The 14054-nt window shown below is 40.4% G+C and overlaps 2 protein-coding genes across 2 annotated transcripts; both read right to left on the reverse strand.

The window, feature by feature from the left end:
• Positions 1–414: 414 nt before the first annotated feature.
• Positions 415–7857, reverse strand: arl8bb (ADP-ribosylation factor-like 8Bb). Its single transcript, XM_034586632.1, has 7 exons — positions 7610–7857; positions 5260–5340; positions 4972–5045; positions 4624–4717; positions 3622–3689; positions 3295–3365; positions 415–2330 (listed from the first exon to the last, which is right to left on the reverse strand). Exons 1-7 carry the CDS (start codon positions 7730–7732, stop codon positions 2281–2283), a joined length of 561 nt encoding a protein of 186 aa, XP_034442523.1. The 5' UTR covers positions 7733–7857; the 3' UTR covers positions 415–2280.
• Positions 7858–9250: 1393 nt separating this feature from the next.
• Positions 9251–13670, reverse strand: LOC117762139 (N-acylethanolamine-hydrolyzing acid amidase-like). The gene is made up of 11 exons (XM_034586630.1): positions 13408–13670; positions 12223–12387; positions 11972–12095; positions 11492–11582; positions 11318–11403; positions 11039–11211; positions 10524–10586; positions 10379–10445; positions 10248–10276; positions 9919–9988; positions 9251–9495 (listed from the first exon to the last, which is right to left on the reverse strand). The coding sequence occupies exons 1-11, from the start codon at positions 13590–13592 to the stop codon at positions 9475–9477; spliced, it is 1074 nt and encodes a 357-aa protein (XP_034442521.1). The 5' UTR covers positions 13593–13670; the 3' UTR covers positions 9251–9474.
• Positions 13671–14054: the final 384 nt, after the last annotated feature.

The raw sequence follows: 14054 nt of genomic DNA on the forward strand, positions 1-14054 counted from the left end.
CCTAACTCTAACCTTAACCTTAAAACATGTCTTCACCTTAATGATTTACGTTATGGGGAATGTATTTTTATCCCCATAAGGAAGACAAGTCCTCATAGTGTGACTTTGCAAACAGATTCAGGTCCCCACAACATGAGGAATACCTGAAAAACACATTCACATCTACCCTACACTAATCACAACAATCGCATATATATATATATATATATTTATATATATATTTATATATATATATATTTGAAAGCATATTCACAATTCACCAAAAGAAAACCTCAGGTAAAACTTGTGAGCCAACAGTCTGAAAATATTTTAAAGCTCCCTTTTACTATTATCCTTCCAAAGCCCTCTGCCTCCACCTAGTGGTGACAAGACATACTGAAAACTTACCAAGAAATGTGGACACAACGCTCGGCATCCTTAAAAATAAAAACAAATTTATTAGCAATCACAGGAAGAGAATGCATAACATCTATAGGCGCATTTGTTGGAATAAAAATGCTAACTTCTTATTTACAAAGTCTGCAATTGAATGTGGATAAGTTCAGCACATGCACATACAAATTGCAAATAGGCTATATTATCATTATTACTACTACACAGGTAACAAAGCTTTCCCCAAATTACCCACACAGTCACCCAATTATACAGCCCCTCACTGCTGCTGTGGTCCCAACAATCGACATCTAGGATTACGACGATCACAGACAGACACAGCACAACATGTGTGATAACAGAGTGTGCGATGGATCTGTAGAACTAACATTACAGTGGAATACATAAGCCATGTAGGCCTACATATAGTATTGAAGCAGAAGGGATACCTCACCCCCATCTGGTGACACACACAAAAAATTAACAGATCAAGATGCACTGGCCAAGCAAGGGGCAGATAGATGTACAGTGGTCGAATCTGGGAGAAATCATTGTCTTGTCGCTGAAAGGAAATGAAGAGTCAATCAATATGTCGCTTTTAGAGGAGCAAAGCGTCGTCCTGGGACTGCTAAGACTTGTACAAAAAAGACATCGGGCTCCAGACGAGGGCGTGGCAAGGCGTGGCGGATATCAAGCATCCAGCACTTTACTGAACTGAAGGACTGTCCCGTCGTCGTCGTCGTGACTAACACCGGCTTTCTGTTGTCCAACCCGAACAAAGTAGGGATTATGACACAGACACACACCCATACAGCTTTCAGACAATTTGAAAACAACCTGAGAAGTGCAAGCAAGAGTCAGCCCACATGTCGAGCTACATACGAGTCACAGGCTACAAGTGAAACAACAATTAAAAATCAACCACACAAAATGTAACATTTTCTTATTTCATCGCACGTTCCCGTCATCATTCCTCATTTTCCACTGTGGGTACAGTCGTGTCTATTCTCAGACATCATTATGTGTTTATATGATTAGAAAACATCAAATGAGATTGTCTAGAGGTGGTGTTAAGTGTAATCACGGGATTTATGCTGTCTGTACCAAGTGTTTTGTTTTATTTATATATGAGTTAGAAGTTGCCTTGGGCCATAACTGTCTGATTGGGACACTCACTTAGTCAAAGGCACTTAAAAATCTGCTGATCTGTTATAAGATTTCTGTCTCAGACACAACAACCACTCACAGTCTCACCTTCCATTGATCTTTATGTTGTGTGTAAACTTTCATTTAAGTCACTTATTAAAATGGATACTTCCATATGCCACGCCGGCTACATTGCAGAGGGTTTATCAGGACTTGAAGGCATTACCGCGAGCAACCATCGTCGTTTTGGCAATTAACTGTTTAAAAACTACAATCGCACAATCTCTCAATGTAAACAACCAAATGTTGACAGGCACCGAAACAGATGTTGGACTGTGGGATTGGAGGAGCTCCACTCGAGCTGTGGAAAAGTGCACAGCAACATCATTACCTTCCTTTGTCGACGGAAACAGAAGCCATTTGGAAAATAAGGAAATAAAAGAAAGACAAACGCTTTGATGTTCACAGACACAGAGCGTGTCCGTAATGATGCAATAAGGCATGATGGGTGTGGACAATGCACCTTCTAGCACAGTACTGAGACTACTTTCAGGACTCCAGATAGTTGGGAGGGTTGGTAGTGCTGTACAGGGGGCGACACATCTATGGTAGTGTAATAGGTGGTGCAGGTGGTGACAGTAGTGAGCGGAGAGAGAGAGCGAGAGAGCTGGATTACTTCACGGAGACAGTGGAGGGGATGACTGTCGAGGACCCGTGACTAGAGGGCTGAGGCCAGAGCTGCGACTGGGGACAGCGTCACTTTCAGCTTCTCCTGGACTTTGAGTGCTGGATGAGCCACTGCAGTGTGATATCTGCAGGCAGGAAAGACATTTAAGACATTTAGAGACTTCAGCAAGAACATACTATTAATTTGTAAAGATATCTTTTGGTTTTTTCCACCTTTATTTTTAGGACAGTGGACAGTGAAAGAGAAATTGAGAGAGAAGTGCAGCAAAGGGACAGGTCAGAATCGAACCCGCTGCCACTGCAGGACTCATACCTCTGTATGTGTGTGCATTTAACATGTATACCCATTAGGTCGACTGTTACCTCATCATTACAGGTTCAAATTCTACGGTAGTAATGGGACCTTTCCTTGTATCGTCAATGTTTTATGTCCATTGTTTGTTTCATTGTTGTTAAGCTCTACAGGGTCTTACTCCATATCATCTATTATGTTATTGTCATTATCTGTTTTACTGTAATCTATCTATTTTCATGTATTATTTCTTGGTATTTTCATCATTTTATTTATATTTCAATTTTTCTTACATCTGTGTAGTATTAGCTGGTCAGTAATCAGTAAAAAGCGTTTTGACTTGCACCACCCTGTACGCAAGGTGCAACACAACAAGCATTGGACTGACTGATTGGGGATTAATGTACAAAACACAACGTGACATTATCCAGCTGAACTCTGGAGCACCAACTATGACTTCAGATAGGTGGTTTCTTTTGAGGCAATAAAGAAAAGTATCACAATCCATTGTCTCCTTACATTTTATGTCAGTAGCATCAAGAGAGAAAAATGGTGAAACTGCTCCTTACATTTGATATGATCATGTGATCAATGTGCCAAGGTGAAACACTTGATAAGCCTGAAGTGATGCTAAGCCTGAAAACTCTCTCTACTGGGACCAGGCTAACCAATGAGGATGCATTTCTGTGTCAATGTAAGGCAAACTAATTAAAACCTCTTTAACTAAACAGAAATTCATAATGTTTCCTATAAAAAGCCTGAGTTACTGAAGTAAACTTGCTTCACTCAGATTTTACCTATGTTGTCCTGCTCTTTGCAGGAGACAGAGTAGCAGCAGATCTCTCGGTCCTGAATGGCAGATAGGTTCCTGCAAAGTGGGAAACATAGAATTAAAATCTTCAAAACTCTTAAGACACTTATTTTGTAGAGCATAAAATCCTTCCAGTCGTGGATGCTGGGGGCATTACATGAGCATCTCATTCCAGAACCACCAGGAATAATGCCCCGCACTTTGATATTGACTGATGTGATACACATGACTAAATAAACTTATGAAAGAAATAGCACATGGAGGTTTTACACATCCTTATCCTGGATTATCAATATGAGTACAAGTGCCTCACATTCTTTCAATGAGCTGCTTCTCATCAAGTGCGTTGGGTAGGTCTCGTTTGTTGCCCAGAACTAGAACCTGGAAAATAAGAAAAAAGGGAGAAAGAGCTCTTCAACATCCAGCACAAACGTACCAGAGTCATCACTAGGGTTAGTTACCGAACTCTGTACTATCAAGGATACCGACCGAATTACGTCGGTAGTTCGGACGGTAAAAAAGTAATTTCTTACAGTTTTTACTGGCTCTGTCAGTAATTTAATATTCAATAAAATAAAAAAGTATGGATCATTATGTGCTGATCAATGTTGATATTGTGGCGCCATTTTTAACAAATATAGGTTTAAACTGTCAGAGACGTCAGCTGAGTCTGTGAGTGAGAGAGTGAGTAAAACGTGATCACTATCGGCGGTTTCCATTGTACTAGAATTTTGTTGGGAGGCAGAAGCGGCACGAAATTTGATGGAGGGAGACACCTCGAATTCTAGACGCAGAAAAAACCTTAGACGGAAATTTTTTTTATATACAGAGAGAGTACCATTGGGTACCGGTACCGAATTCCAGGTACCTGCATCGGTTCAGCCCAGCCATAGTCATCATTTACTGTGACAACACAATCTAAAAAGAATTCGTCTCCCCCACAGGATTCACCCTTCACAGATTATTACTGTTAGGACAAAATTAAATGCCAGAGAGTGGTGTCAAGTCACGGCAGCTGGAATCTTATCGATTCAGCACATTAAACCCTGTCAAGTCAATTATCATGTCGGCTTAGATATTGAAAAGTAACTTTAAAATTCCATCTGGGCTTCAAATGGCCGCTGAGTAAAATGTCATCAGGCCTGAGTCACTGTAAAGTCATCCAGCCTGAGTCACTGCATTAATTGCAATGATTACTATATATCAGTTTGTGCCGATAGTCACTAGATCAACAATCTAGAAATCAATGCGATCAACCACAAAGAGCCGGAAACATCATGAGTTGTAGGTCCAATAGCAACAAGTAGTCTCTTACAGGAATTCCCTGTAGTTGTGGCTTTTCTAAAAGGTTGTGCAGTTCATTTCTGGAAGCTTCTATCTTCTCTCGATCTGCCGCGTCCACCATGTAACTGCAAAGATAAAAAAATTATACTATTTAGAACAGAAATGTGTTTCAAAAAGCCAAATGAAATACTTTGCTCAAGTATTAACAGCAGCATAATATCTACAACTATGTATAAACACTGTTGTACGAGACAATACCAAAACAAGCCAAACATTAACAGGATGAATGTGCATTTTATTAGGCAAAGATTTTTTTCCCTCTGTTCTGTCAAGTTCCCCGCACAAAGGCCATGTGCTACATGCCGCACCACAAACTTACACAATTGCATTCACTCCTCTGCAGTAGCGCTCCCACATGCTTCTGAAGCGGGGCTGTCCACCTATGTCCCATATCTGAAGCAAAAAAAAGAGCACAAAGTCAATAGTGCAGTCAAAAGCAGAACACAAAAAAAACATCAGTGCACCATTTTGTTCCTTTTATAAACTAATCATTGCACAATTACTGCTGTGCAGGGCAGAGTGAACAGCTCCCTGCAGGCACCAGTCCAGTATGAAATTGATTTCTGTTGAGCAGGGAAAGCGTCCAGCTGCACACTTGCCAGCCTACCTTTATCGTCACGTTGCCTTTGGTGACCTTCCGCATGTTGAAACCGACTGTGGGGATCATGTCTTCGCTGAACTGGCCTGACTGCACAAGACAAACGTGAAGAGGAAATGTTACATGCTACATTGTTAGAACTAGAAATACAGCACTGTTGTTGTATGACTCTGCCAATAACTGCAGTTTCAGTCTAGATAATTTTTTCCCAGATTGATAGGAGGTGGGAAATTCCCTAAAGGCAGACTTGACACATAATGTTACAAAGAACTTGAACTTTGACCACCAAATTCTAATAAGTTCATCCGTGAGCCAAACTAAACATTTGTACCAAATTTAAACTAGTTCCCTCAAGGTGTTGGAATATGATGTTGACAAAAATGGGACAGACAACCTGAAGACATAAGGCCTCCACCCACTAGCTGTCACTCCATGTTTGATGACAACCATTGAATGACCAAGCTGTGAAGTGACTGTTTTAGCTCTACTGCCAAATTTTCAGAAGGTCAGTTTGGTTTCATCTCATTCAGGTCACATGAGATGTCTGGAGAAGTTGAATCACTTCTGTGCATCGGGGCCACAAGAAATTAGAAAATAATCTGATCACAGGGACAATATGAGCTACTCAAAGACTGTATGTAGGTGCATTTTGAAAACTTTGCCATTTCACTCTATGATTCATGCTGCTGAGATGATGCCATCTATGCATCAGCTTCCACTCAGCAACTCTACAACCAGCAATAGCTCTGACGAATCACTCGAGAAGTTCGAAGTGCAAAGAAAACAGGCATTTAACATTAAGCTGTGTCATCCATAGATACGCACACTATCCAGTCTTATAAGTAAAGTCAACTATTTGAAAAACAAACCATGAAAAGATCAATCACTCTACAAAGCCTTGGTTGTGTGGCTTTGATGTGGCCTAGTTGAGCAGCCTTTCAGTGTGTGTGTGTGTGTGTGTGTGTGTGTGTGTGTGTGTGTGTGTGTGTGTGTGTGTGTGTGTGTGTGTGTGTGTGTGAAGGAGAAAGCAGCTTTATTCAAACCTCACTGCAGATCACCTGATATGAACACAACAGAGGCTGGGAAATACTGAGTATTATGACGAATCCAGGAAATGGAGCGTCTACAGAACTGTGACCTAATATCTGGCTTCACCTTAAGACACAGAGTGGACTGTCATGACAGACATAAACAACAGTGGTCCAATTGGACCCCACCCAGCCAAGACCGATGAGGACATAAAAACATCAACTAGAACAAGGATTGCAACAAGTATCATGACATATTGAAAGTTTTAACATCAAACAGGACAGACAGGGTTCCATACATGTAGATCTATCAACAGAGGAAGCATAAACAAGAGCCAGCAGCAAAACCTGACTCTGTTATATAGGCTTGACATACAATTAGATATAGTTCAAGATATCGATATATATGCAAAACTAAGCTCTGCCACATAGGCTTGGTAGACAATAGGGTATATAGAGATACATATTGGCAAAAAGAAAATCTGCTATATAGGCTTAACATACAATAAGATACAAATATAGATATATGTAGATGGAGGCCAAACTAAACTCTGCTATATAGGCTTGACATACAATAGGACAGATATATATAGATATATCTATATATATATATCTAGAGAGAGAGAGAGAGAGAGAGAACTAATCTTTGCTTTATAGGTTTGAAATTCAATAAGATAAAGACATATATATATATACGGATAGGCAAAACTAAACAAGACACAGATATATAGAAAACTGAAAACTAAACTCTGCCATACAGGTTTGACATATAATAAGATAGATAGTTCTAAATATATACATACATATAGGCAATATAACTCTGCTATATAAGTTTAACATACAGTAAGATACAAATATATATATATATTTATTTACACACATGTAAAGGCCAATCTAAACTCTGCTTTATAGGCTTGACAAACAATAGATATAGATATACATTTATGTACATATAAAGAGGCTATACAGTGGCCCCATGCCTCCCATGCAGCTAGATGACTTAAACACAACAGGTTGTTTTTCTATATGTAGTTTGTCACTGTTTTTGCTGATGTTTACAACCACCGCCGCGTCACTTCACATGACTACCTTCATGTGCACGCGCACAGTCACGCCAGCAACTTCGTCATTGTAGCTTTAGCCCAACAACAGCTGGGCTAGCAGTGTTGCTAACACAGCATTATGTGATGTTAATGAAGCACCACAGCGGTCCAGGCCTTAGCCACGTCCCTGACTGTCCGAACTCACTCTTTCGAATATGTAACACGTCCAAATACAGCCGCTTCCAGGTAGTAGCCCGGACCGACTCTGCCTGTTTGCTAGCCACTTACCGCAATCACGTTGACGAATGTGGTTTTCCCGGAGTACTGCAGTCCCACCAGCGTGAGCTCCATCTCCTCCTTCCAGAAGAGCGCCCTGAACCAGTCCAGGAGCCTGTTGATGAGCGCCAGCATGTTGGATGACACAGCAGAGGCTGCGAGGCTGCTGATGTGTGTCGGTGGTGTTGTGAAGTGTCCACACAGGAAGTGTCATGTGATGTGCTGCTGCTGCTGCTGCCTTCTTCTCTTGCCTGAGGGTTGGCACATGAGACACTGCACCGGCGTATTGCTGCCCTCTACTGTTGATTCATGTGAACGACAGACAATCACTTAAAGGTCCAGTGTGTAAGATTCAGGTGAAAGGGATCTATTGGCAGAAATTGAATATACAATAATCCTTGTGATGTTTTCACTAGTGTGTGATCATCTTAATTGTATGGATTGTTGATTTCTTTACCCTAGAATGGGCCCTTTATATTTAAATACTTTATATTTACATCGGGAGCTGGTCCTCTCTACAGAGGCCGCCATGTTTTTTACAGTAGCCCAAACTGGACAAACTAAACACCTTATAGGTTTTTTATGACAACTGAAGGTTACCACAGGTTCTGTTTCATGTTTGGAAGTGGAGGGTGATGTGAGGGGTATTCAGCTGCAACATGCAAACTTCACCACTAGATGTCACTAAATTCTACACACTGAACCTTTAAGATAGGATAGGATCACAGAGACTATATTAATCCTGAAGGGAATTCTTGAAAAATATGTGAAAATAAAAATATATAGTGTAAATGCACAACAGTATACCAGTATAGAAATAAAGAGACTGTAAAATAATACTAAACTGTAGTGTCAATAGAAACTAGTATTAACAATGATAGTAGGAGTAAGAAATGTGAAAGTAATATTGCACATGAAAAAAAAAAATATTGCACAATTTTATTTTCTCATTGTCCGATTACCAGTGGTCCTCCTTGCAGAAGGGGGATGAGTTATGCATATATTTATAATATTCTACAAAGCCCATGCTGTATATTCCTTCAGTCTCTTAATATCAGTCCTGTTATCAACGTTGAGTAAAAACAGTTTCTACAGTAGCTCCCAGGTCTCCACTTCAGCTGGCAAAGTCGCTTTTTACTTATTCACCTCTTGATCTGCCCCGATCAAGATCCACATCGGGTTCTTCCCCGACCCAAACCTCCTACTTCCACCAAGTGGTTTTTGTGTAATCATACAAACAAACCAACTAACTAACCAACGAACAGACCTTGGCAGTAGTAAAAAAGGGTCATTTCAGATGACATGAAACCTATTCTGTCCTGTTTAAATTTACATGACACTGAAGCAGGAATGGGTTGCATAAATGGAGATGGCTCACTTTCCTTTATTGCTGCCCACTTTAGCCTCAGGCGCCAGATACACAATAACATTAGCTTGTTTCTGTTTTCTTCATAAACACATAGATTGTGAAAGATTTGAACTTTTATAAATGAATAGGATGGTAGGAGCTCTCTCTCCTTTATGACATGGTAGCTTAAACAAATACATAGGGTAAATTCTGAGAAAGAAAAAATGGGTATAGCTGGTTACATACTCAGCAGCTCAGTCGGAATTTGTGGTACAGTGGTCTGAGAGACCAGAATTAGAAAATACTTTTACTTTCCATACTCCAGAAATGATCCTCTGCTCACAATACAGATTATGACAATCATGTCAGTATTCAAAACTTTATTAAGCTTGACATATAAATCACATACACACATGTCAAATTCCCTTCTAATCTCACCTATATATATATATATCGTGAATGTGCATATTAAAATGTTGTGTAGTTCGTATACACGAGAAAAAAAATTGCGTTGTTGATTGCAGCAAGTTCAGTCAATCTCACGACAGCTCTGGAAAAAGATTAGAAAGGATGAGTCATTATCATTACTTCCTTTCTTATAAAATGGCTGAGAGAGAAATGAAGAGTGCAAACAAACTAGGGCTGGGAAATAAAACACTATCAATAATTACAGCAATATAATTTCCATCAATGGCAACATAACAAAAGTCCAATATACATCTATTTAAGTTGATCAAGTGTTATCATTATCATTATCATGAACTACTCATAAAGATGAGTTTAAAACCACAACCTTCACTCAGCAGCAAAAAACAGTCTTTAAACTTAAAATAAATAATAACGTGAAATGACCATTATCAATATTGACTACGATTTTTTTCTTAATTATTTTTATTTATTAATTTAGATATCATTTTGGGCCACATCATCCAGCCCTGAAACAAACGGATATACATGTAATATGTGATGTTACCTGTTGCCTGATGAGTGACCTGTACTCGTCAGGATGTGCTGCACTCATTGTTGTTGTGTAGATGGTAATTCTGGGAGATAGATGCATAAACTTTATTCACACAAGCTATGTAAAGGTTTCTTACAATAACTGTGAAGCACGTACTCAATATTTTAAGCACCCTGACTGAAACTCTCAACTGCTGAACTATGGTGTCAAACAAAAGCCTTTTGACTATATTGGATGATTGGTGAGGGGGAGGGCAAGGGATCTGAACAGTCATGTGATTCTGTGAGCAAAAAAATGAGAACATAAATAGATAACTTCCTTCTTAAATGGACAGCACTTACCCATTACACACTGGAGGCAGCGACAAAACCTGGGGGGACAACACAAATAAACATAGTCTCTTTTTTCTCTTTTTAAAAATGTGCACCATATATTATCTCCTCGTATCACGTGGACTTTGGCCCACACTTGCCTGATAAAGTGTCTCCAGGTTTATTTGTTCCTGGCCAGTGGCGTTCAGTGCTTTGTTGGCGACTTCTCTGAGAGATTAACACACAGCAGCAGTTTTATAACAGTAACAACAACACTGGATGTGGTCGTCATGTGACTTGACTCACCTTCGATGGTCCGTGGCTGGGGGAGGAAGCCAGTGGTCATAGTTTGTCTCCACTCTGTACCATCTAGAACAGGAACACACCATGCAATGTTCGGTTCCACTTGTGGAATCACACAACTCATTTACACAACTGCAGATATCATTTTTGAAGGGATATTTTCCTCTCTGTTTTGTAAAAAATGTCATATACCAAAGAAGAACGCTGAGGTAACGTTGTACTAACTTGTAATTAGACCTAGGAGTGCTAACCAAAAATAGAGAAACCAGTAAATAACTGCCATTGTTTCTGGCACATGCTCATTTTACAAACAGTGGGCGCGAAGTGAGATGTGACATCATCTGCCAAAACGCTCCATTTTACATGTACACACGGATGCACAGGACCCAACGTTTTAGAAAATCTGCACTTTGGAAGGCGTTAGCAAAAATCTCTGTTGTAGTAACTTAAGATTGTGAACTATATGCAATAGTGTGGACAGGACATAAGAGTCCCCTCAGATCCTGTACTTAGCCTACCTCCCGTTTAGGGGATCCAGGGGCCAGATATCAGCGGGGCCCGTCCGATCTCTGGTGATGACGACCCCTTCCCCGGGTCGTACTCCACCCACGATGTAGTACACCCCAGTGATGATGGGGATTTTAGAAAGATGCATCACTGCATCCTGGAAGTCCTCTGCTCCCTCCAGTGTCTGCATAGGTCACAAAAACAAGTCATTCACTTCCCTGTGAAAGTGTTCACTTTCCACTTCCCACCGAAACCTTCCTCATTACGCTAATAACTGATAACACACTCACCTCCCTCACCAACCAGCTGACTGGGGACCGCCCCAAGAGGAAAGCGGATACAATATTCTTCCACCAGTTATACCAGCGTTTAGAGCCTGAGGATAACAAACAAAAACAATTCAAACAAATACAAGAGGAGGACTATTGGACAAACTTGACTGCTGAGAGGAGGTGTGGTCTCACGTCGCTCGTCACCGGAGACAGTAAACTTGTTAGGACTCTGTCCCGTCCACAGTCCGACATAGCCCGCAAAAGAAGTTCCACGGTACATCACCTGAACAAAAGGTATATTTAGTCTATCCTGGACATCACATCATCATGCAATAACTTGCACCTGCTAAAGTTTACAGACTGATCCTCCTCAGCTATTTTAGTTTGAGAAGGTACGAGCTGTTAACTGTGGTAACCTTCAGTTGTCTTAAAAACTCACAAGGTGTTTAGTTTGTCCAGTCTGGGCTACTGTAAAAAACATGGCGCCCTCTGTAGAGAGGACCCGCTCCTGATGTAAATATAAACTTTTTAAATATAAAGGGCCCATTCTAGGGTGACGAAAACAATAATTTGTACAATTTAGATGTTACACACTAGTGAAAACATCACTAGGATTGTTTTATATTCAGTTTCTGCCAATAGAACCCTTTCACCTAAATTCACATACTGTACCTCTCCATTCTTGAGGAAATCTACGTTCATGGTCAGATTCATGAGAATAGGGTGTGGATAGTCGAGATTCCTGCCGTGGTACACGTTCCCACTTTTGTCCTGAGCGACGATGCTGGTGCAAAATCTAGGGGACGCACATGAGTTTTGTTTGCATTAGTGGCCTTTTGTCTCAATCCTGCACACTCAAACAATTCTGCGTGGTGCTCATGTCTCAGATGTGAAGGCTGAGGTCGATTTAACGCCATACTTACGCAGATATTTCATAGGCAAAGTTGAGAAGGATGACGTCCGAGATCTTTCCCCCGAAGTGGGAGGCCATGCCGCGGATCTCCCCGGCGTAAGGCTGAGGGACGTACTTCTCCAAGGCCGACACCACAGGGGCAATCGCATGATGCACCCATTTTGGAACGGTAGAGCTTACAGAAAATAAATAAACATGTGAATGAATGAAAATAGAAAAACAAATAAATTATTAAAAGACAGAAACCTTAGTGTATAATCACTGTCAGCAAAGGTATGATTTATGATTCCATTAGAAGTTAGTTTACCCAACGATTAAAGCCTGGTATATTTGAAGTTAAAATGTTATCATTTTAAACCCACCTCACTTCACAACTGTTTTTAATGTGTGATCAATTATATGTATTATAAATTTCTAGTTATTAGCTTTTATTTGCTTCCCCTGGTTTATAACCTGTATTAAATGTCTTTCAGCAGTGTTACAAGCACTATATAATTAAAATATATTGTTTTATGATGTGTTTATATTAAAGGGATAATTCACCCAAAAAACAAAAACTCACTCATTATCTCCTCACCACTATGCCGATGGGGGGAGGTGTGAAGTGTTTGAGTCCAAAAAACACTTCAGGAGACTCAGGGGTAAAAAGTGTTTCAGCAAAAATCCAATACAATTGAAGTAACTGTGGACCACTTCTTCAAACGTGTAAAAAACAACAGGAAAAAACATAAAGAGCCTCCATACTGCTCCTGTGGTGTCATCCAAGTGTCTGTAGGCCCCAATATTCAAATTCGACTCAAAACGAGTACATTTACACCGTAGTGTTTGGGCCAAACATGGACATTCAGGCTTAAAACATGTGTAAATAAATGATGCCATTTCGAGTCGAATTTGAATGACCACAGGAGCAGTATAGCGGCATTTCCAGATTTTTTCTGTTTTTTCATTTTTGGGTGAACTGTCCCTTAAAGTAAATGTTTGGAGTGTTCAGATATTTGTGGTTTCCTTCCCTGATGTTTATCCCCCCCACTTTATAATGACTAATCATTAATGATAATGTAACAGAAAGTTAAACCTTAGATAAACCTGTCATTACAGTGCAATAGAGTATTTTCCAGTATCAAACACGTATTGCTCTCATTTCTAATGTGTTTACAAACTTGGTGGTCGTGTGTGTGAGAGGAGCAGAACTCACTCGATGACCTGAGCTCCAGCTTTGTTCAGGAAGTCTTTGTCGAACACGGTGAGCAGAGGTTTCCAGCGCACCTCTGGATCTTCATCCAGGCTGATGTTCAGGGTGGGAGGAGCGAGCTCTGCCCGGCACAGCACCCCCAGCACGTGCAGGAGTCCCAGCAGCAGCAGCAGCGCACACTGGACCATTATTCCCCGAACGAGTCCCGCAGCCTGAACTGACAAGAGTCTGCTGAGGTCTGAAGACAAGCCAAAGAGTCAGGGCAACTTCCGCTCAGGGACTTTCACAATAAAAGCTGGGTCTTGTAGTTTACCAAACAGGTTATTCAGTGAATCTCCATCAGGAGATTCACTTTTTTATTTCAGGTGCAACAGGAACATTTATTTTGTTGCTGGTTGTGTTCAAGCTGTGTCTGTTCTAGAGAAGGAAGAGCACAGTCTATTTTACGGAGAATTAAATGTTTGTTGTCGTTGATTGTGAGGTTTGTGTGTTATTGTGAGAAGTGTCGTAGTTTAGTTAATGAGAGCATATTCAGGACTTTGGTTCCCCCGCTGGTAATTTGCTTTTTTTTCTTTTTCTCGAAATACTTTGTCAAAAGACTTTTAAAATATTAAATAACGACTCAATCCTGGTAATATTACTTTACAATG

Source organism: Hippoglossus hippoglossus, chromosome 5, assembly GCF_009819705.1.
Source record: "Hippoglossus hippoglossus isolate fHipHip1 chromosome 5, fHipHip1.pri, whole genome shotgun sequence".
Lineage (NCBI taxonomy): Eukaryota > Metazoa > Chordata > Actinopteri > Pleuronectiformes > Pleuronectidae > Hippoglossus > Hippoglossus hippoglossus.